The 24,554-nt window shown below is 48.5% G+C and overlaps 1 protein-coding gene across 1 annotated transcript in view; it reads right to left on the bottom strand.

Annotated features, from left to right (window-relative positions):
• The window catches only part of ATP13A5 (ATPase 13A5), a 90,575-nt gene that overhangs the window by 24,243 nt on the left and 41,778 nt on the right, over positions 1-24,554 (bottom strand). The window contains exons 13-23 of the mRNA XM_043997106.1: positions 22,907-22,968; positions 17,967-18,117; positions 15,855-15,941; positions 14,291-14,447; positions 12,556-12,673; positions 11,498-11,622; positions 8,656-8,849; positions 6,848-6,973; positions 5,748-5,827; positions 4,660-4,702; positions 703-812 (exon numbers count right to left, since the gene is read on the bottom strand). Coding sequence (XP_043853041.1) covers positions 703-812; positions 4,660-4,702; positions 5,748-5,827; positions 6,848-6,973; positions 8,656-8,849; positions 11,498-11,622; positions 12,556-12,673; positions 14,291-14,447; positions 15,855-15,941; positions 17,967-18,117; positions 22,907-22,968 — 1,253 coding nt within the window. The remainder of the gene's footprint in view (positions 1-702; positions 813-4,659; positions 4,703-5,747; positions 5,828-6,847; positions 6,974-8,655; positions 8,850-11,497; positions 11,623-12,555; positions 12,674-14,290; positions 14,448-15,854; positions 15,942-17,966; positions 18,118-22,906; positions 22,969-24,554) is intronic.

Below are 24,554 nucleotides of genomic sequence, written 5' to 3'. Positions count from 1 at the left end.
CTCTTGGATTGAGAATCCCAGTCCCCTGGAGAATATTCACCTGGGAACAGGCACACCTCACAGAAGAGTGAGTGAAGCCAAGGCAAGAAGCGTTTATTGAGTGTTGGCCACGTCAGGCACCGGAGGTGAAGGCAGAGGGGGCCCAGCATGATGGGACATAGTTTTCTTTTTTATCAGTCTATGAGACGTACATGGTATATTCTCCCTCCCTCATGTCTGGGCCAGCTGCCTAATCCCTGGTAGTTTGTAGAAGATGGTTGAATTTACCCAGTTTATAAGTAGTATCAAGGTCAAGGGAAAAGAGGACAATTCATGGTCAAAACATTGATCTCAACCAAGCAAACAAAACTCTAATTGGGGTAAATGTAGTTTTACTCTTGGATTCAAAAAATCAATGTAAGTACAAGTTGGGGGAGGGAACTAGTGAATGAATGAAAGAGCAGATGGATGAGTAAGTGAATGGGTGAATGGACAGATGGACATCTCTCTCCCACTTGTTTCTAGGTCTGATCCCCTGCCTTAAATGCCCAGGTGAGATATGCTGGAATGGCCCCCTGCTCCTAAGATCACCTGGCTCATGTTCCTCTGTGCACACTGCATGAAGCCATTGCCTTTCCATCTCTGGTATGTCCAAACCCCTCTACAGTGGAGAAAGCTGCGCCAGTTTGGCCAGCTGGTGCCCGCTCAGCTTGGGTGACTGACCTGATCAGGTGCGGCACACACTCTATGTTGGGTGTTTTGGAGGTGAAGGGGGAAGCCACAGATGCCTCCTGCTCAGACAGCGAGATGCCAGCATGGGCCATTTTCAAAGCCTGAAACGAAAGTTTCATGTTACACACGTGAACCAGTCCCATGTAGATCGTTGTATGTTAGGATGAAATGGTGGTCCTGTTTCCCAAAGTGGCTGTGACCTTATCCTGGCCTTCATGCCTGAAGCTTTATCTGGGAAATTAATTCTCAGGCTGAAAATGCTGGAAAGCCTTAGAGAATATTCCAAATTAGGAAGCAAGGTTCTGGTCAGTTCCTGGCTTTCCCCTGGCTTTTACAATACCCTTGGTTCCTAATACATGTTAACACCACAGGGCCCTTTCAGGACAATCACCGAATTCCAGCGTGGACTGGGCCTTCCAGGCCACTCTGTCTGGCCTCTATCTGGACAAGCAGAATTGGTTCTACAATGTCCCCGAAGGGATCATCACCCTCTCTACTGAAAACACAACAAGGGATATATCCCACCAAGCCCGAGGAAGCCCATTCTTCTCCTCCAGCCCAGTTTCCTTTTCCAGGATTGTTAGGAAATGATTTTCATTGCGAGATCTGTGACTCCCACCCCTTATCCTTGGTTCTGTGGTTCTTTGGCCAAGCTGAATAAGTCCTATAAGCCTCATCTGCCAGAAAGGGATGGCTAAGCCACTGGAAGATGACTCAGGTTCTGGCAAGATCACGATGGGAAAGAACGAGGGCCGACTCAGACTAACTAAAGCGTAATAGGGATAGGAGCAAACCCTTCTGCTTGGCCACAAAAAGTCAACCTAAGTGGAGGAGGCCCAGCTGCATCCAGGTGAAAGAACAACCGCCACAGAGGGCTGGGAGCTTAGTGGATCGCCAACTCGACTAGAGTGGCCAGAGTGCTGTGGCCTCCAGGATGAACAGATGCTGCAGTAGGTAAGAGGGGAGGACCTGCAGGTGAGGGAGCTCAGTGCCGTGGGTGTCGCCCTGGTCATACCACAGCTAGGGCTTAGGCTCAGCTCTGTGCCACAGGTTAGAAGGGGTGTTGTTAGGCCACAGAGTAGCCAGAGGAGGGTGACCGGGATGGCAAAGAACCCTTCACATGACGCCGATGGGAGGACTGGTTCAAGGACATGGGTAGGTTCTGTCCTAAGAAGTCTCAGGAGGGACATGATGGCTATCTTCATGGATCTGAAAGGTCATTCCATGGAAGACAGATTGCACCAATCAGTGGATAAGAGGCTCACACAGAGGGAGCTGGAGAGGACCTCCAAGGGCATCATGGCCAGAAGAGCAATGTGCCAATGGTCAGTCATCATTTTAAAGTGAAGCAGAGGGATAGACTTGAAGGCCAAGGAGTCCTGGGTTCAAATCCCACTCTGTGGCACAGCCAGGGGGAGTCACTTGAGGTCTCCAATCCTCAGTTTCTTCACCCATAAAACCGGGATAATCACACCTGTAGTGGCTGCTTCACAGGTTTGTTGGGAGAATTGAGTGGCAGTGCATATAAAGAGGTTTGCATCTTTAAAACACTATCACTGTAGGGGCAGCTAGATGGCGCAGTGGATAGAGCACCGGCCGTGGAGTCAGGAGTACCTGAGTTCAAATCCGGCCTCAGACACTTAACACTTACTAGCTGTGTGACCCTGGGCAAGTCACTTAACCCCAATTGCCTCACTAAAAAAAAAAAAAAAAAAAAAACACTATCACTGTTGATTCTTATTCCCATGTGTGATGAACTTGTGTCCACCTTAAGGCATTTGTAGACAGAAAACTTCTCTGAGCCTTGATTTTAGCACCAGGTGAAGATAACACAAACTGTGAAGGATGTCCTGGGGCAAATTGTGGGAGGAGAATGGCCAAGTGGACTTGAAAGGAATGATGGTGGTGGCAGTGATAGTGGTGATGGTGGTAACAATAGCTACAACTTAGGCAGAGCCTTTGAAAGGATGGTTAAAATCTCCCCTAACTCTGAAATCCTCTCCCCTGGATTACCCTTCTTCACACAGTGTTGATTAGCTGTGGGCCATTGGGCAGATGGCGCTCCATGGTCTCTATGAAATTCACAGCATGGATTATTTGATCTTTAAGAAAATGAGCGGCTTCCAAGCTTTCTGGAGTTAGGTTCCCCTGTTTCACACAGGAACATTGATGGACTTCCATATGATCAAGGTTATCCATTCTCCTTTGGATGCCAAGAGAGACTCTTAGATCAATGGTGGTGAGGGACTTCAGTGGCTAAGGAGTCCAAGTTCCTGATTCTACAGATGAGGAAACTGAGGGTCAGGGAGAGTAAAGGATGGCCCTAAGCTTTCTTATGTAATGAGTCTCAGAGCTAGGACTTGTAATGACTTTTTCCTCCAGAAGCAATGGTCTCTCCCTATCCATGTCATTCTTTTAGTGGATGGAAGGTCTGTTTGCTGGCTTATGACCCAAAGTTATGCTGCATGTTTTGTGGAGCTAAATAAAGTTTACAAACACCAATGTGAGATGCAGAGATGACTCCACGGCCCTTCCTTCCCATGGCCCTGGAGACACAAGTTGAGAACTGTTGCTTCCAGGCATTTTTGAGGGAAGAGGCATGGAGTTGCTGAAAGGACACTGGGCTCTGAGTCAAAGCAGGCTCCGGAGCCCTGGCTTTGTCACTTACCAGCTGAATACCCTTGAATTTTCCCTTCTCCTCTCTTGACTTCACTTTCGCCCTCTGTAAAATGAGGGATTGGACAAAATGGCCACCAGGCCTCCTTCAGGAGGCTTGTCAGGTTGTCAGGACAGCTGAGGTCGGGGCAGCAGATCTGTTCGAAGCCTCTATGTCTCTTGCCCAAGTTCACACTTAATGTCAATGAGCAGCAAATGAAACAAAAGCTGGTTGAGAGGAGAGGAGGGGGCAGAGCCCAGACACCAGACCTTCCTAGCCGAGTGTGAAAATTATTTAAACTGGGCTCTGATCTGTGAACTCCTGGCTGGCTATCTGACTGCCTCTACCTGGTAAAGCTATAGCTGGCTATTAGCTGCCTACCTGCCTGGGGGTTTAAAAATTCCCCCAGGTTCGTTAAGCCCCTACAGGGACCCAACCTGCAAGGGCCTGCCCCTTCCCCCACTGGCTCTCCCAGTCTGGTAAGAAAAAAAGGACTAAAATGCCTTTTTTAATAAATGCAAATACAGGGTTTATTTAGGTGAATAGACAGAGTTAAATGTAGAAACAAGGATAACGAAAGTAAAAAACGGCCTGTGAATTTCTGCCAACAAACTTTCCACTTTCTTTTAACTTTCTCTCCTGACTCTGACTGTGCTTACAACCCCCAGCTGCACCTCCTTTCTCTGTCGGATGCTCCCGTTAGCTGACAGCCACCCTGCCTCTCCTTCGTCTTCTCCTACGTCCAGTAGCCCCTGTCTCTGTAGCATCCCCTCTTCTAACTTCTTTCTCTGTAGCGACCCCCCAGCATTTCTACCTTCTCGATAGCTCTCCTCCACTTTCACTGTCAGCCTCCCTAGTGTCTCTGTAACATCCTCTCACTTTCACTGCTCTGCTCCTTTCTCTCTCTGTCGGGTCCCCCTGCATCTCACTTCCCTGGTATATAAAAGGCCTCTCTTTCTCACCTGAAACTCGGGCTGACCATGCCTATGCACACCAGGCTAATTCATTGGCTCCCCCAGGCTTGGGCCCAAGGCCGGCCATGGCACTAAGCCTTCAAGCTGTGCGTCCGGAGCCTGGGCATCCCTGAGGTTTTTCGTGCCCATCACTGCAGAGCGGGGGGGGGGGGGGAGGGAAGCCGGCCTCAGCTGGGCTCACAAGGCTTACTTGCCAGGGTGGTTTCAGGTAGAGCAGTTAGGCTGGGGAAGGGGCAGCCCATTCGGGGCATCCAAGGCTAATTTCAACCACTCACAAGAGCTTGGACACTGGACAAAAGAACAGGATTATCTACTTACCCCACAGTCATTCGCTCCATCACCACACATGCCAACATAGTAACTGGAGGAAAAAGAACATGGAAAAAGTCAGCTCTTTCCTTGAGTCATCTCCATCATCTCTGCTCTATCACCACAGACCCCCCCCATATGATTAGAGTAAGGCAGGGAAGGGAGGGTAGCCCAATTCCTTTAGGAGGAGCCTAAGGGGCAGCTAGGTGGCACAGTGGATAAAGCACTGGCCCTGGAGTCAGGAGGACCTGAGTTCAAATCCGGCCTCAGACACTTGACACTTACTAGCTGTGTGACCCTGGGCAAGTCACTTAACCCTCATTGCCCTGCAAAAAAAAGAGGAGCCTCAACCCCACTTCTCCCACAAGCTGGCCTGGGAGGTCAGTGCCCTTGACCAACAGCCAGCTGATTGACCACCCTGACTCACCAGCCCCATTTCATTTTCATTTCTCTGCCAAAAGAGACCTACCACCCTCCTCCTCAAGAAATAAGCCCCAGTGGCTCCTGTCACTTCCTGTCCCAGATAGAAACTTCTCTGTTTGGCCTCCAGAGCCCCTTACACCCTCCCCTACACACCTTACCCGCCCCCCCCATGCCATCTTGCTGTCCTTCACACACGACACTCCATCTCCAGACCCCTGCCTGCAATCTCTCTCCTCATTTCTACCTGCTGGCTTCCCAGACTTCTTACAAGTGTCCACTAAGCCCTGCCCCATCCTACAGAGGCCTTACTGCTCCCCCGCTTGGCCAGTGCCCTCCTTCTGACTATTCTCTCCAATGTCTCCTGCCCAGAGCTCGTCCTACAGAACAGAGCTGTTTGCACGCTGTCTCCCCATTAGACTGGGGGGTCCTCGAGGGCAGGGCCTGCCTTTCGCTTTTCTTTATCTCCCCAGCCCTTGGCACAGGGCCTGGCACCTGGGAGGCCCATAACAAATGCTTGTGGCCTGAACAGTGACAGCTCATCCCAAGCCCTTGTCTTCAATGACCCACAGACCATCCCACTCCTTTCTCTCTCTCCCTTCACGCCTGGGTTTGATCTTAGCCAACAATCTCTGGAGACCAGCGCAGAAACACTTCATTCGTGCTGAAGAACATACTTTAATTTCTGGAATTCTTCCACAAGGCTTGATTTCTGTCCAGGAGACATCCTGGCAAAAATGGCTCCGTTCACCAGGATCTGCAGTGAAAAGCGCCAACACGATGAAATGAGAAAGGTGCCAACAGCCAAAGAAGGCCTGACAAATGACTCACCGGCTCCCCCTTTAATGCTCCCGCAGCCCCGGGGATGGATCCGTTGCTCCACAGAAGGCTGGGGGCTGGGGAAGGGGAGGATGAAGCGATCTGGTGCTTTAATATTTAACCAAATGCTCTGGCCCACTACAGCCCGGGCTTTCTGCTCCAGCGACTCCATCATTTGTGTCTACAGTGCTTCTCTAGCATTTATCAAAGAGCAACAGCCCAGAGAAGCAGGACAAGATCGCGACATCAATGCGTTTTCTCAGCTTTGTGCCCATGATTTCCCCAAGCCTGGCTTTCTGTGGGCAGGAAGTGGGAGGCACCGGGCTGCTCCAGATGCCATCTCCAGATGGCTGGCTCACTCTGCCTGGGTACCACTTGTTTCCCAGGGACTGAAGTCCCAGGACTACACCCCACACTTTGAAAGCAGGACATGGAGAGGATGAGATCTGACATGGGGATACAGGAAGAAGGAGGAAGGTGGGGAGGGAGGCCTTCTGCTTCTTTCTCCTGGATCTACATGAACCCAACATGAAGAAGGAGGGGGTATGTGAGGACTGTGAGGAGTGTGAACTTTGGAATCAAGGATCTGGATTCGAGTCCTGGCTCTCCTATTTATTCTTGTGCCCTGGGCTCATTACTTCATCTCTCTGGACCTCAGATGACCCCCAAAGACTCTTCCAAGTCTATATCTATGATGCCCTGGAGAATACTTGGTTGATAACTTTGTGGGAGGCTCAGGTCCCCACCTCTTAGACTGCGCCTGATCCCTGGCATTCCCTGGAGGTCTTTTTCTCCACAGAGGGCAGGGATGGGACAATCAAAAGAACTAGTTGTTCAGGAAATATGAGTTAAAGGAACTGGAGATAAGAAGACTGATAGGAACCACAGCCCCCATCTGGGCCAGCAGCTTTCACTGCCCCCCAAGTGACAAAGTGAAACACTCCTGTTCTTCACTTACTTTGGGGAGCAAATTGCCGAAATGCTGGGTGATCACTTGGTAGGATTTCCCACTCATGGCAAAGTGGTAATCGTCTCCTCGCCCCACCTCAGGGATGGAGGGGTCTCCGATGGGGAGGCAGGTCTCCTGAAATCCAAGATGCAGCACATCAAGGGACTGAGTGTGGAACAGGCAACATGTGCCTTGGTTCCCACCCCACCTCCCTTTCTGCTCTATCTTCTTTTCACCCAACATCATTACTTAGCCAGGGTGTTCCCAATAGCCCCCTATGGTTCCATCCCAGGGTCTGGGCTTCCCTGTCTACCAGCCCAACTTTTCACACTTATCTACCCCGTGCCTCCTTCTTTCCAGATGCCAACTGACTGCCAGGAAGGAGAAGACTACCAAGCCAATTCACATGGTGGTGTTAATGGCCAACAATGCCTTGGTTTGGAAAGCTTGCATTAAGGTACCTTTAGACTTTCACAATATAAGCCTATGATAGGAAGCTAGCATGGTCGAAAGAGCACCACCCTCTGAGGGAGAAGATTCAGCATCTTCATCCTCTCTGGAGCATTTGCATTTTAATGAAGATTCTCCAGTGGTGGAATAGTTCAGGTGTCTGTCTCTGCCATGCTTGCCCACCCAAAGAAGATGCCCAAGGAGCTTGTTCTCTGCAGACGTGTTCACTGGCACAGCTCTAACTAGGCTGCCCATGAGCCAAACACTCATAATATAATGGGGAAAGCATGGACAGGGGCTCTGAAAACCCAGACTAAGCCCTGGCACAGCCATTAATTGAGTGACATGGGGTAAGCCACATAATGGCTGTTGGGCACAGTTTTCCCACATATAAATCAGGGAGATTAATACCTCTCCTGGCTTCATCATGGGGCTAGTAAAGGAGAAACCTCTAGAGATGGAAGCCATTGTTACTTTAAAGGAAAGATTCATTAGTATATGTGAAAGTAGTATAATGGGTGGCACATTCAGCAGGTGCTTAATAAATTCTTATGACTGACTGGCTGAAAGGCTTGCTGGCTCAGGGATCTGCTAGTTTTGTAAATATGGGACTGATATAAGGGGATGGCATTTTAGGTCAGGTGGCAAGGATAAGGAGGCAAACCATCAGGTAGGAGACAGGTTTACTGGGGCTTGAATTCTGCCTCTGCCACTGATCACCTGGATCACCTGTGAGAACTCAGGGAAGTCACTGAAGCTCTCTGGGCCTCAGTTTCCCCATTTGTAAAAGGAAAGCATGGGAGGTCCCTTTCAGTTCTACATGTAAGAGCTCATGACAATGCCATACAAAAGGCGGCTGTGGCTATGACGGTGGTTTGCTCAGTGGAGGCAGAAGGAAAGAAAGAAGCCAACAGGTTCCCTAGCAGTGAAGCCCTGAAGCTCCCTCAGAGCAGTCTTGACTCTCTGAGATTATGTAAAGCTCTTTGCAAGCCCTAAAGCAGATTAGAAGCAAAAATGATCATTTCTTCTGGTTATCATCCTCCTTATTGCTTATTCACATATATATATATATATCATAGTCCTCAGAACGGAGCCTCAGCCACAGTGCTTCTGGATTGGATTTAATTGGAATGGCAGCCATGTGCTGCCACGGAAAGAGCCTTGGAGTTGGAATCTGAGGACCCGTATTAGGTGTTCGGTCTTCCTCTTGCTGTACGAATGACTCTGAATGCATCACTTCTGCTCTGGACCTCAGTTTCCTTAGATGTCCAGTGGGAGGGGGGATAGTTAGTGCCTGGCTTCCCTTTCAGCTCTCCCTCCTGTGGTCTTTTGTGCATGTTCCCAGCTTCCCTACTTCCCACCCTCACCATACGGTGGAGCAGGCTCTCAGACAGGTGTACCTTATTGCTGTGCCCATCCTCTCTGTTCTCTAGCAGGTTCCAGGTCACAGATGCAGGAAAGAATCCTTCTGGCTCATTGGCCTCGATGAGGATCACCTTATTACCTTGAGGAATCATTTCAGAATTTTTTGCAACTGTAACAGCAGTCTGAAGGTTGTCCCCTGGACCAAAAACAATAGATTCGATGTTCCTTCTTTTACGCATGACAACTGATTCCAAATATCCTTCCCTGCTGGAAACCCCTGGGTAAGTGCCCTGGACCAGACAAGGAAGCTTCATGGCTGGGGGCCAGGCTCCCACAAGCTCCCTCTGCCACGATCAGTGTGAGTGATTCACAGAGTCTCTTCTACTCCAATACTGAGACAAGTGGCTCTGTCACCTCCCCACCCGCTGTCTGCTCGCCTAGGCTCCCCAAGTCCCTTCTAGCCCTACCTCCTACATGAAGCTTTCCTGACCTTCCTAGGGGTTAGCAGCCTTCCTCCCCTGAGCTCACTCTGTCTACCGGCTATTACTCTGTATCCATGTCTGTGCTGTGCCTCCCCTCAGGACAATGGCAGATCCTTGAGGTCCAACTGTTCCCTCGTCACTGTATCCTCTTTGTCTAGAACGATGTGGGGCAAATAGTTGCCATTTCACAAATGTCAGCTGAGTTAAACTCAAATGCTTCCCATCCTCAGAAAACGGTCCATGATTTTCTGTTGTAGATGAAGGAGCTGAGGTCCAGAGAGGAGGCCCCCAGGTAGTGGCTGAGCTGAGAGGCAAACCCAGATATGGGCTTCAAGCCCCAAGTTCACTGCTTTTCCCCCAGTACTCTCTACTGGCAGACGTGTCCCAGGGAATTGGAAAGGAATCAGACTTTCTGTAAATCAGAATGGTTGTTCAGTGCTTGAGGGTTTCAAGGCCGCACCGGGCAAAGAAAGAACATTGAATTTGTACTTGGGCTCAAATTCTAACTTTGCATATTACCACCCATATGACCATGAGCAAGCTTGACTTCTCTTGGCCTCAGTTTCTTTATCTGTAAAATGGGACTTTGGATGGGATGACCTCAAAGGTCCCTTTCACATTATTGGGGACTTCTCAGATCACCCCTAAGTAGACAGATGATCACTGTATGTTATATAGCCACCCCCCAGTGACCACAAGTCAGGAGCTCACTGCTGTTTACGGAGATGCGGATGGGCTTCTTTGATTGGAAGAGTGGGGAAGGTGCTAGCTTTAGAAGCAAAGGCCCAGGGTTCAAATCCTCCTGCTCCCTGTGTCACCTTGGACAAGTAAGCTCCCTTTCTTCCACAGCCGCATGGGTGGTTGGGGAAAAAGACCTTCCCATGGCCCTTTAATCAATCAATCAATACTGATTTAGTGCCAGTGTCAGGAACTGTGCTAAATTCTGGGAATACAAAAGAGGCAAAAGACAGGGCCTGCCCTCAAAGAGCTCGCAGTCAGCAGTCCCAGATCCTCACCAGGTGTTGTCCCTCATTTATTTGTTGAATTGGCTCAGGTGGGTGTACTTTGGGCAGCTCTCAGAACAGAAGTGATTTCCAAAGAGCATGAGATTAGTGACTTAAATCAAGAGATAAAAGTATGTAAAGTGACTCATTTTACAGATCAAAAAGCTGAGGCACAGAGAGGGGGGTGTTTTGCTTCTCTTTTATATTAAGTGGCAAGGGTAGGATTTGAACCCAGGTCTTTCTACCTTACTACCTACCACCTCCCTCACAACATGCTCTTCTGGCTTCCCATAGTCAATCATGATCAGCTCTGTGAGCACATGGTGGGGGGGCTCATTTTGGTGGCTCATCATGTGTCTAGTGCTTTTTTGCCCAACCAGCAGGAGGCAGAGTACTTACAAGACAGAAGACACAAAATCAGGCTTCAGCACATGGGATGGGAGGAGAGCCTCAGTGAGGCTGCTCTCAGCCCAGGCAGTGCAGACCTGAGATGGCAGCTCTGAGGCACCCTCTATAGGACTCTACTGGCATTGCACCCAGGAAAGACTAACTGAAGCTTAAGACACAAAGTGTCTCCTAGGGCAGAGCTGTGCAACTCAGACAGAAACAGATCCCTCTGGGCCACACAACAACTTAGGAAAACACAAATAAACATCAGCTGCTTGACTGCATTTTCATTTACTTTGCTCAGTCTTTCCCAACTACATTTTAATCTGTACTAGAGAGTTCAGGGGCTGCTTGCAAGTAGCAATGAGAGACTCCAACACTTCCATCATCAAATAAAGACCAGCCAAGCAAACCTGGACTCTGAAACATCACAGCCACCACTGGGCGCCGTCATCCCTGCAACCAGTGTGGCCTTCACAGCCTTGGTTCTTCAGAGACCAGACACCATCATTGTTTCAAAGCAAGGTTTGGGGGCCACCTCTTGCCTGAGGTCTTCCCTGACCCTCCCCAGAGAGCAGCGTCTCCCACTGACTGGAATCATTTTGCATTCACTTTGCAGCGATCTGACATTTCCTTTAGCATCTTGTAGACACCAGTGGAATGTAAGCTTCTATGGAACAAGGACTGTTTGCTTCTGTGTTTGTATCCATACCATACTAGATATGAGGCAGGGACCATGTTTTTTACCTTCACAGACATACCTAGTGCTCAGCACAGTGCCTAGGATATAGTAGGTGCTTAATAAATGCTTATTAGCTGACTGACAAGCCTAGCACAGAGCCTGACCACCCATCAGAAAGAGAGAACACTTGACCCAATCGAGCCATTTCCAGACCCTCATCCAGTCACCTGATAGCACTTTCTTGGGCCATCCTTAGAGTCTGACTCTTGAATTTTCCAAGGACACTTACCTGTGATCATGACTGTGCGGATGCGAGCACTGCTCAGCTCTCTCAAGACAGGCTTGGTCTCTTTTTTCAAGCGATTTTCCATGATCAGTAGGCCTAGAAATGTTAGCTCTGACTCAACTTCCTCCCTTTGGATTGAAAGGAAAAATTAGATTTAAAAGCGACCGTGTGAGGATGTGGCAGGTGAAAGAAGAAATGACTGAGAAAACCAAGGTCTGTGCTTCTGAGAATTGTCATTTATTGAGCAATGTATAGCAATTGCCCAATAGATGGGGACCAGTCACCTTCCTTGGATTTGACACCAGACCCTGAATTAGAGGGGGAGACAGACTTTGTATATTAAAAACAGTTACTTAAACAAAACCAATTCATTAAAAGGAAACAATTCACCAGGATACAAAATTAGGTATCCGATTTCTAAGTGGAGGAGAGATTAGGGGCTTTCCAAGTGGGGGGAGGAGAGTGAACAGGTACGATTCCCTGAATTCAAAAAAAGAGTCATCCCACTCCCATGGGTGTCTGTAACAATCAAAAGAACACGGAAACATGGACTGATCAGTACACGGTCAGTTTTTGAATAAGACATATGTATTGCTTGGGATGTTTAATTGTGAGAAAACTCCTTGTATTAATCTTGGGATCTGACCCAGTTTCTGGTCAGCATAACTAGGTCCTTAGTTAAGGGTTCTGCAAACCCAAGGGCTTTCTGGTAAATCCTGTTATAAAAGTACAAAAGTTTTACCCTCCTTGGTATTTCATTTCTGAGTGAAAATACAATTTAATTCAATAAATACTTATCTAGTACACTAAGTGTGTCAGGCACTGAGGCACACACACTCTGACATTGAAAGAAAGCTTAGCCACACCTGGGGGATGGGGTTGCCAAATGTCTGTGAGCCAGTGGGGTCCTGTGCCTTCTCTGAGGGATGGGGGCCAGACTAGTTGACCACCAAAATCCCTGGAAGCTCCTGAAGTCCTGTGGTTATCCAGTGCATTCCACACCCCCACATGCCAATGAAGAACAAGAGATGATATAGGACACCAGGTGCAGAATGGCTTACCTGGTATAAGTGCCCGCCTCTGGGTGCTTCCCTGCCTCCAGAGGTTTGTGAGCAAGGGCGATGACACGGAAACCTTGCATAGTGTAAAGCTTCAGTTCCTTCTGGAAATTTGGAGGAACTGTTAGGAGAGAAGAAAATGGTGAGTTCCAGGCTTCATGGGTCACACCTAGTCAGGCAGCTGATGTTTTAGTCTGTGGGATTGTTCCTGATCCCAGAAAACCTCAACAAACATGTCCTTGAGACAGTGAGTACAGCAGGAGGTCTCACTCACACTGTGGCAGCTCAGAAGGATAGAACAACTATTATTACCTCCTTCTCTTTCCCTTTGTTCTGGTTCAAATTCATTTTCATTCTAAGACAGCAAAATCTTGATCATTGTTAACCCTAAATCAAATAGTTTTGGCCTCAAATATTAGGGTCAAGAGGAAAATGCCTAAGCCCATTGTTATGGGTACTTTGTGGTTTTCATTAATTTGGTGGGTTCCATTGCTGTTTATTCTGCTAGTTCCTTAAATGCCTTTACTTGGAACTAATCATAACCTCTGACTGGCTAAAAAAAAGCACATACATCAGTGGGGAAACCCAAGGGGAGAGAGGGGATTCTCACTAATTTAAAGAGAGAGAGAAAGAAATATATATATATACACATATACATATATACACATTTATACACATATGCACATATACATGCATGCACACACATAAACACATGCACATAGACATATACATAGACACAGACATATACACAGTGCACATATGCATGCAAGCATATACATGTATGCACATGCATTGAACACATACATATGCTTGCACGCATGCACCCATGCACATATACACACTCATATGTACATACACACTTGCCCCCCCACAGTATATATATATACACACGTGCACATATACATGCATGTACTCATATACACATGCACACTCGCACACCCTCAAACATACATGCATGCACATATACATGCATATACTCATATACACATACACACTTGCCCACGTACTCACACATACATACATATACATATACCCTCATACACATATACAAGCATGCATGCATATATACGTGCATACACTCATATACACATACTTGCCCACATACACATGCATACATACATACACACATACATACACTCACACACTCACACACATATATACTTCTCTGTGTATGTATTGTATCCTCCCAGGAGACTGTAACCTCCCTGAGGTCAGGAATGTTTTCATTTTGTTACTGTTTGCCTCCAGCACCTAGCACAATATTTTGCACATAGTAGGCAGTTTAAAATGCTTGTGATATTGGATTAAACTGAAAAAAAGATTCCCCAAACAAGAAAAGGTGAAGAGATCTTTGGGTTCAATAAGAAATTCCACATAAACAGCAATAACCAACCCACCCACATCGGAAGAGGGTGGAGGTAGGAATACAGCAAAGCTTGACATTGGCTCTACATGAGCTCACGTGAATGTAGATCATTTGCTGGTGAAGATCTGGGTCTGTTTTCCTTGGGGAGTGTGTAGGTTCATCAGACTAGGGATCAGTACAAATGGGTTCTGAGCAGGCCCAGAAAGCTGATTCCCTGGGAGGTGCTCATTCACTCTAATACACTCATCTCTCCACTTTGCATTTGCTGTTCTGAGCTTCTGTTTTTCCATTCATTAGGCTGGGTTTGTTTGCTGTTTGGGATTTGTTTTGTGGCCTAGAAAGAAGAAAAGCATAGACGATGTCGTGTCATACCTGTTTCTGGTCTGCAAAAGCTGGCCACCATCTCTGGGGCTCCCTTCATGTATGCATCCAAGTGGTCTTTGCCGATCTGTTGAGTAATGACTGACATCCTCTGCAGGCCAGAAGAAAATGGAAACTGATGCACAATGGCCACTGCTTTTGCTGGAGTCTAGAGATAGAGCAGAAGGGGGCGGTGTTAAATCACAGCATCAGGAAACTGGAAGGAGCCCTGGGGCCGCCTAGTCCGGTCTGGCCCAGACAAGCCTTCTGTCTGCAACATTCCTAGCAAGTGCTTCTCTACTCTCTGTTTGCTTGGTTGTTCTTCATTCCAAAATGACATCGCTCTGCTAGAGTCGAGTTATAGTGTGTCCAACTGTGGCTGATCAGCCCACCACGAGCTTGGAAGGCTCTACCACAGGTCTGGCCCAAATGGTCCATGTGAACAGGTGGGGTGGATTCTCTGAACTCCTGTGTTTCTTTTGAGCTACTTCACATCAGCTTTGCTCATAGAGCACAGCGCCCTCTCGGATGAGGTCATGCCCCGCTGGATGGTCCTGTGCCAGTGTCTCCCACGTCATACAATCCATTCCAAAGTTCTTAAGAGAGACCTTGAGAGTGTCCATCTCTGACTCTGCTTAAAGACCTTTTGTGAGTGGGAGCTCAGTGGCACCTGAGGCAGCCCATCTGCTTTTGGACAACTCCCACCATGAGGAAGTCTTCTAAACCTGCCTCTGCAGCTTCTCCCTTTGGCTCTTGGTCTTTCTCTCTGGGCCAAGAAGACCAAGTTAATCCTTCTTCTCCAAGGCAGCCCTTCAAAGATTTCAGGATACCTCCCCTGCCCCCCACCCAGCAACTCTTCCATTGATGCTTAGATGGCTCCTCATCCCCCAAATTGTCTGCCTTTGGACATTCACCAGTGTATCCATGTCCTTCTTAAATCAGGTTGCCCCAAACTGCAGGCAACCCTCCAGATAGACACTGACCAGGGCAGAGGACAGGGGACTGTCACTTCCTTCTTCCTCCTTATTTTCTTAACACAGCACAAACTCACATGAACATTTTTGGCTGAGAATGAAACATCCTACTGTTGACTTATATTGAGCCCCTGGTCCACTAAGACCCCAGATCACTTTCATTCAAACTTGTCTAGTCGCACTCACTAATGAGGGAATTTGAAGTGAATTCCCAATAACAAATAAGGCTTGTCCATATCCCTCCATAAGATCAGAAAGCCCAAGGGTTTGGGGTTCAGGTCCTTGATTTGTGTTCCCATAATCCGCAGACCCAGGGGCCCTAGCCACTGAAGTCCTAACATAGAGTCATAAACTCATCCCCCCTTGTAACTGAAAACAAGCAAAACCCAAGAGGGTTTGTGACCATCTTGCGGATTTGCCCATAGCCTAACAGCTTATCCAAACACAAATGCATCGCAACACATGGGTGTTTGTTTCAGGCCTCCCCTCAGGCAGCAATCCCTGAAGGCTAAGAGAGGAGCTGGGACCTGAGCCCAGGGGAGTCACCAGAATGTCCCCATTCTAAGGAAGGCGGTCCCCATCATTAAAAGGGCAAATCTTACTTGGCTTGCTCTGGGGCCCGGCTTGATGATTAGGCTGGAAGCCGGTATTCCAGAGTCACTGTAGCCCCCAGAGGCATCTTCAATGACCTGTTTGGAGACATCATGAAACACTCTTCAGATACTTCTGGGCCTTCAGAGCATTTCCAATTTAGTTTGATAGAGGAGATAGAACTTAAGTGTTCCCTCCACTGTCCGGTGCTTATAAGGAAGAGCTCAGGCTGCTACAATGGAGCCAGGCACCTAGGGGCGAATGTGGGCCTCTTACCACTTCCCCTAGGACTAACTAACAGTAATAGTGGGGAGAGTATCCCCATGGTAAAATTTGGCTACCCAAATGGTGTTGGACCCAGGGCACCTACATGCTATTTAAGGGTGGTTTGTGATGACAAAAATCCCCATCTGAGTCATAAAACAAGTGTCCAAGGGAGCCCAAGGGATTGGAGAAGAGAGATGCCCACCCTTGAGGAGCTGAGATCAGCATCCCCAACAGACTGTATGATGGGCACCCATCAGGCAGCAGCTGTATCAGCATCTCCCCGAAACCCAGAGCAGCTCATCCACCAATGAGCATTCACTAAGCTCCTGGCGGTGCCTGGAAGCGTGCTGGCCACGACCCATCAGAAACGGTCAGAAAACTTGTGCTGGCAATTGGCCAGGCTGAGATGAGAGAGGATGATGAACACAGGGGACTTTAAGGTTTGCAGAAACCTTCTATACATAAATGCCTTTGAGCCATCCATCTGCCATGCCAGGTCCTCAGTACCACAAGGAAGATGGGCTAGAAGGAAACTCAGAGGTCATCTAGTCTGATGCTATTCATTTTACAGGTGGGGAAACTAAGGCTCAGAGGTTTTGATGTGGCCATAGGCAGCAGGATTCCAACCCAGGCTCAGGACTGTTCCCCATCTTATTACCCTCTTGTTCCAGAGAAGGAAACTGGGTGGTCACAAAGCTGGTGAGTAATGGAGTCAGGATTTGAACCCAGATCTCAGGGACTTCAAGTCCAACCCTCTATCTGCCTCTATGCTGCCTTCCTGAGGAATATAAATGGATCTAAAGGAGAATGAAAACCTGCCTCATCTGAAGGACTTATATGGGTCCTGTTTTTCTTTGCCTCTATGGAAGGCCTTCAATTCACTAACAAGCTCTCCATTAGGTGCTGTCTCTATAAATTGGTTGGTCTTAGAGAGGTCCACCATAGGGGCAGCTAGGTAGTGCAATGGTTAAAGCACCAGCCCTGGATTCAGGAGTGCTTGACACTCACTAGCTGCAAGTCACTTAATCCCAATTGCCTCACCTGAAGAAGAAGAAGAAGAAGAAGAAGAAGAAGAAGAAGAAGAAGAAGAAGAAGAAGAAGAAGAAGAAGAAGAGGAAGAGGAAGAGGAAGAAGAGGAAGAAGAGGAAGAAGAGGAAGAAAGATAGGTCCACCATATCCCATAGAGTACTTATCACCGCTTCTTCTCCTTGGTGGCTTGGTCTTCCTTTATATCTCCAATCTTTCACAAGGTACTTGCAAAAACTTTTTTTTTGTTGGTTTTTTTGGCAGGGCAATGGGGGTTAAGTGACTTGCCCAAGGTCACACAGCTAGTAAGTGTCAAGTGTCTGAGGCTGGATTTGAACTCAGAAACTCCTGAATCCAGGGCCAGTGCTTTATCCACTGCGCCACCTTGCCTCCCCAAAAACTTTTGAAATACATGCTGACTGACTGACTGACTGACTGACTGACTGACTGACTGACTGACTGACTGACTGACTGACTGACTGACTGCAAGGGGCTTGCTTGGTACTCCAGGCTGCTCCATCTTTGGCTTCCCTCTTTCTGCCTCATGCTAGCCTGCTCTCTTCCCCTCTCCCCACCCACTGAAAACACTCTCTAACTTCTGGGGGCCTCTCCTTTCCCCCTCTATCTCTCACACTACACATTCTCCTAGGAGTGTATCAGCTCATGCAGGGCAGGTGACATTTGGGCAGTTTTGTATCCCAGTGCCTGACCTAGGCCAGAGAACATGGCTGGCATTGGACAGATGTTTATTGATGTTCTGGAGGAAATGAGTGGTCCTCTTCAGAAGACATTCTCACAGGAATCATATGTAGAACAAAACGTGACCTTACCCAGTTGGTGCCTTCAAACATCTTGACGTCCAGGGGGTCTCCTTGGATGGTCCCATCCAGAACGATTAGGGAGTGGCAGCTGGCCATGGCTCCACAGAGGGGGCCCCAGGGCAGAGCGCTGCCTGACGTGAAGCTATGGACCTCCTGGAAACTGACAGAGGCTGTGAGTTGGAGAACAATGCTCCTTCCCTGAAAAGAAGGGCTTGGGACAAACCACACCCTTTTCTGCCCACCACCTGCTGCCGGGGAACGTCAAAGCAGAAAGGGCCTGGTCAGTCATCAGGATATGACATGTATTTTAATATGATAAATGTTGTTGATTCCAAAAAAATCATTACACTAATTCCCTGTGTTATGCAAGAGATGTGTGCAGCAGCTGAGGGGTGATGGCCTTCTCTGATTCAGGCCTTTGGTTAGGTGGAACGTATATGTGTTATCAACAAAAGGTTCTAGACCCAGTTAGCTTGGCTTTCAGCAAAGCAGGCTGGAGGCAAGTGCTCTAAACCCACCACTTGGGCTGAATCCACATCCCAATGCAGCGGGACAAGCCTTGGCCCTGGAGTCAGAAGAGAGCTGGGCTTCATCCCAGCACTTGCTGGTTCTGTGGCTGTGGGCAAACAGTTCTCAGAGCCTCAGGGACCTCAGCTGTGAGAGAGGAATAGTCCCACCCACATTAGGTGCTCTATAAACCTTAAAGACCTGTAGAAATGTGCATCCACATTCCTATTTATTATTTTTACTTTGTCCCCAAAGCAAAGCACAGGGCAACAGCACAGCATATGAATAGAGTCCGAAAGATGTGGACTCTGACCTTACTGGCTGAGTGGCGCTGGATAGGTCACTTCATCTGCCCCAGACAACCCTAATACCACAGGATGGAGCTTGGGTGTCTCTCTGAAGAGCAGGAGTGTCCTACACTGAGGAAATCGCAGGGCTGGACAAAAGCCAGAGGCTTCCTCTTTGCTTTGCTGTGAGCCACCTCTGATGCAGCCCAGTGCGCAAAGTTGCCAGATATGCACAGGTCCTGCTGGAGCAGCCAAGCTCTCCGTGTAGATACCCACAAAGTCATAAAAATAGCTTGGATAAAAAGTAAGCAGCCTGAGCCAATAGGTGCAAGCTGCCCCCAGATCCTAGTGGGGAAAGCCTGTCCTTTCACTTAGTAGAGCATTTCCTGCTAAATCCTGAGAAGTCTAGGAGAGCCGAGCCCATTCCCTAGCTGCCTACAGGCAAAAGGAGCTGAGCAGAACATTTCTTTTTGTTGTTGTTGTTATTTTATTTTTGTTTTTGTTTGTTTTTTGGTGAGGCCATTGGGGCTAAGTGACTTGCCCAGGGTCACACAGCCAGTAAGTGTCAAACGTCTGAGGCTGGATTTGAACTCAGGTCCTCCTGACTCCAGGGCCGGTGCTCTATCCACTGCGCCCCCTGGCTGCCCCCAGACCATTTCTGAAATGCAAATGAGAAACTGCCTAAAAATATGGGCAGACTCCAGTAACTAGAGGCACGAATGGTAAACAATGGTGACGTTCTGCTTTAAACCTCTTTAGTACATCCGTGAACTAAGCCACATCTCTACTTCCTCCATCCCCTGAGAGCTCAATCTGGTCATGCCTGTTCAGCCCCTGTGGTTCTGCTCTGCATATTCCTCTAACTCCTCCACAGAGCCTCTGCCCAGCACCCTGGGGTCAGACGTGTCCTCTATGACCTCCTGATCCTCCTTCCTCCTAAGTCATCACTGGAAATATACTGTGGTCATCTTGTGCCCTAACAGGCATCCTGCCATTTCTCAATTTTAACTCTTGGGAGAATGTGATGATCCAATATCACAACCATTCATCATAACTGGGAATATATTTGTGCTATAAACAAATGAATGAATGAATGAATGAATGAATGAATGAATGAATGAATGAATGAACGAATGAATGAAAAAAAAGATAGAGCGTTGTGCTTGGGATCATCAATAATGTTGTGCAGTTTCCCAAATGTAATACGATGTGGTATCTTGCTCCTATTTAATTTTGGACCCAACTCATAGTCCCCAATAGATCTGCTAATGTAATCAGTCATTTAGTGGGCTCTCCATCCAATGGCATGTCACAGTTTAAGCCAGAGGTGTCAAATGAATGGCTAGCCTCCTATCTGGAACTATATTAAAATATAATTGGGAAACATTTAACAAATCAAAATACAACAGAACAAAGGTAATGTTCATCTGTGGTTTTCTAAGTTAATAGGCAGGCAGGGGGTTAATGGCCCTGCTTCTACTTGGCTTGACATCACTGGGCTAGACAATCAGCATTTTTCATCTATTTTTTTCCTGTATGGATGATTACATGGCTCCTCTCTGCATAGCCAAGGATCTCATTAAGGCGACATCAGCACATTCTAGAGACTGATGAAATCACCTCATTATCATCTACGGGACCCTGCCTCATCTTTATGAAAACCTTTTTCCCTGGGTCTGTGTAGAGGACATGCTCCCCAACAGGGACAAATAGCACTGGTGAGCATTCACCTTCCTCCACCACCTTGCTGGATGTTGATGGTCGGGGTCTCGTGGAGCGGCCGCCTTGGCCTTCCTCTGTTTTGGCTGAGGAATCTTCTTACCTCACTCTCAGGTGAGCAGTCTCAATGGGTCCTACCATCGCAAAGGCTTTTCCCCACTGACTAACAACAACCCCAGCAGGATCTCTGTGTGTTTTCTCCCTCTTTCTGTGAGTGCAGTGACCACAAAGACACCGTCTGCAGGGAATTGTTGGCCAGAGTCAGCTTGCTCCCTTCTAGGGCATCAAGGTCACCCTGGATCCACGCAGGGATCATTCTCATAGGGTTTTATCCAGCCTGCAGGCTACACAAGTCCATAGTTACTGAGATTCCTTTGCTCGCTTGGGGGGTCATTCTATTGCTTTAGTTCTTTTTCTCTTTTTTTTTTGTTCTCTTGCCCTCCCTGAAATATCTCATAAATCAAGTCCTTGACACCTTTGATTCCATCATAGACTTCTTTGGTTGTTGTTTGTCCTTTGTTCTTTTTTTTTTTTTTGCAAGGCAATGGGGGTTAAGTGACTTGCCCAGGGTCACACAGCTAGTAAGTGTCAAGTGTCTGAGGCCGGATTTGAACTCAGGTACTCCTGACTCCAGGGCCGGTGCTTTATCCACTGCACCACCTAGCCGCCCCCTGTCCTTCATTCTTAAAGAGGACCATGACATGGGGTGATGCCATGGCCTGCACTGAATTGGATTGAAGTGAGGGAGGGCCGTGCAAGGTCACCAACCTCACTCTCTCCTCCGGAGCCATCTGGGGCCAGTGGCTCTATCTATCTCTCTCTCTCTACATATATATATATATATATATATATATATATATATCCCTATCCAATCTCTAACCATACCCATATTCATCAGGACAACTGGAGATGGCCCTGGATGTTTTAAGGCAATTGGGATCAAGTGACTTGCCCAGGGTCACACAGCTAGTTAGTGTCTGAGGTGACATTTGAACTCAGGTCTTCCTGACTCTAGGGCCGGTGCTCTATCCACTATGTCACCTAGCTGCCCCAGGTTTCTTGGGTGAGTCCTTGGCATAGCCCACCTGCCCTTCCTGACTGATTTCTTAAGAGCTATCTCTGCCTCCTATAACATTGGAGTTAGGGAAGAAATGGCTTAGAGCTCAGTCTACAGGTCCCACTCTTTGGCAGATTTGGTGAAGGACGCCCTACATGTGGGGATGGCTCGGCCCCATTGAGATCCCAGCAGGGGCCTGCCCTGGCTCCGGCTTCTGGGACTCCTGCACCCCTCTGTCTTTCAGCAAAGGCCCTCACTGAAATCAGGCTGCCTGGTACCTCCGGCTCCCCTCTGTGGGACAGCCCATGTTCACGTTCCTGAGGGGTTCTAGGCTCAAACATAGGCCTCACCCGGCAGCTAGAGAACACCGCCGTGGGGAGAGTGTTGGATAGGGATTGAGGAAGACTCTTTGCCAAGAGGTGGATTGAAACTGGACATCGGGCCGGCCTTCCCAGTGCTTGGGGCTGCCGCGGAGAAAGGGTCTGCACTTAGTGGAGGCGGTCTAAAGGCCACATGGCCGCCTGCAAGGACAGGTTATAGAAGAGACGCCAGACGGAAGGCCGAGTGGGACGCCAGAGACCTGCCCTATCACGGGTGACAAGATCACCTCCGAAGGGCCTTCCACTCCTCTGGTTCTGCCCCAACACAGGGCCATGGAGGGGCTTTGAGGCCCTTCTGGGTCACATATGCACGTGTCCTGGCCTTCCTCTTTCCAATGGTGGGAAGGAATTTCCGTCCAGGGAGGAGGGAGAATGAGAACTTTTTAGGTAGGAAGCCTTCTGTTACCTTTAAAGTGACATCCATCCAGAGGTCTGGCCCTGCTTCATTCCTGTCTACCCCAGCCTTCTCTCAGTGGCTGAGGCCCTAATACCGCCATTACTCAGAATACTCCCCTGCCCTCGTCTCTGCCCCAGCATGGATCATGGCAGCCCGCGCTTAGATCCAAAGGAGGATGGTAGAGCCCAGGAGAGGACCAACCTCATTCCGCAGAGCACGTGCCTCCTAGCCATGACCTCTCGAGAAATTCCGTGGGTAGAATAACAGCAGCCGTGTTATTTCTCACATCTAGGGAGCAGCATCTCACTAACTACCTTCCTCACATCAACTCAAAGAGAGGCATGTGGCACACTCTGCTGTCCTACCTAAAGAGAGAGGCCATCTAAGCTGCTTCCACATGTTCCCTGTGATCTCTTTCCTCCCCTTGGGACTTCCCTCTCATGTTCCCTTGGAGGTGAACGGCCTGAGTGCACAGCCTCCTTTTAAACCCAGGTTTGACCTAAGCTAAGGAGAAGGCTGGAATTCCTGGAAGTTGCCAAGATTCAACCAATACCCCACCCAAGCCCAGAAGAGACAAAGTGACTCCAAGTCAGGACACCTACCAGTTTCCCATCACAGGGACAGCACCCCATAGATCCAAGCCGTCTTCAGTCAGTGTGCCGGTCTGGTAAAGAGCAGAATTGGTGTTAGCCTTGGTGTGTGGGCTTTGAAGAACAACAGACATTGCACCCCCTAGAAGTGACCCAATCCATCATGGTGGACACTAACATCTCAGCCAGGAAAGAGGACACCTAAATATAGCAGGAAGAAATGTTCCAGGGGACCAACAAGCCTAGCACTGCCACAGCCAACCCTGGGGACTGTGGGGCCCACTTCAGCCAAGCGCTAAAGGCTTTGCTTGAATGAAAATGAAATGGAAACTCAATGAACATAAAGTTCACTGGGCCCAGCTAGAGGTGAATGACACAGGTCTGCAGAAGGCGTCGACTCTGTCCCTTTGTCTGAAGCTTCCCTTATGATTTACTGTCCGAAAAAGTGGGCAGGGTAGTGGAGGACCAGACCGAGAAGGAAAGGCTGAGCTCGGAGGATGAGAATGTGCCAGGATCCAGTAACAAATAGTAAAGAATGTGAACAATAGGCTTCCTCTTTAGTCTACAGGGAGGGAGGAGGGATAAGGGAGGGGGAATGGGAGATGAAGGATGGGGAAGGGGAGAGGGGGAAGGGGAGGAGGGGAGGGACAGGAGGAGGAGGAGGAGGGGAGGGGGAGGGGAGGGGGAGGGGGAAGAGGAGGAGGGGAGGGGAATGAGGGATGAGCCTTAGCTTCTCTCAGCTTTAAAATGGGCTAATAATATCTGCAATACGACTGGATCCAGAGGAAAGATATTTAAAGGCCCCCATAAACCTGGAGTAACCACTACCCCAAACAGACCTGAGTGTTTATAAAACACAAGAGAGCTTGCCATTGTTCACCGTCACAAGATCTGTGATGAAAGCAAAGCAAACAACTCAATAAAAAATGAGATTTCTTTTCCATACATTAAGGATCCATATTTTCTGCTTTGGGGAGATTTTTATTTCCTTTTGGAGATTTTTTTGGTGGGAGCAGAGTTTTCTTTTTTTTTTTCTTTTTTTTTTTTGGTGAGGCAATTGGGGTTACGTGACTTCCCCAGGGTCACACAGCTAGTAAGTGTTAAGTGTCTGAGGCCAGATTTGAACTCAAGTACTCCTGAATCCAGGGCCAGTGCTCTATCCACTGCGCCACCTAGCTGCCCTGGGAGCAGAGTTTTCTAATTACTGGGAGGGTAAATGGCTTAGGGGGCATCCTCTCCAGTCCTCCTGTGATACCATATGACAGGTGGTGGTAAGCCGGGCACTGCTCTGACAGGTCCAAGGCCTCTGAGGTACCTATGGACACAAGACCAACGAGAGGCTAAGTCTGCCTTGTGAGGGCTATCCTGCCCAATGCAGAGGCCCCCATCAAGGCCAGTAAGTGGGACAGCAGCTGGCAGCTCTCAAAGTTGGGGTGAAGGACGAGGGCAGAAGCCACAAGGGGGCTTAGAAGATAGTGGGAGCAAAGTGGAGGCAATGAGTATCCACAGCCTTTTCAAGGGTCTTGGAGCCTGTTTCTTAACACCAGCAACATGGATTTATTGCTGTTCTGCATCTAGTCAGAAAGCTTCAACGCACATTACAAGACTCTCGCAATATCAAAGGACAGCCACCGATTTGAAAGGGCATTTAGATGTGTGC

This window comes from Dromiciops gliroides, chromosome 3 (genome assembly GCF_019393635.1).
Source record: "Dromiciops gliroides isolate mDroGli1 chromosome 3, mDroGli1.pri, whole genome shotgun sequence".
In the NCBI taxonomy this organism is placed as follows: Eukaryota; Metazoa; Chordata; class Mammalia; order Microbiotheria; family Microbiotheriidae; genus Dromiciops; species Dromiciops gliroides.
This window is presented reverse-complemented; position numbering and strand designations above follow the sequence as displayed.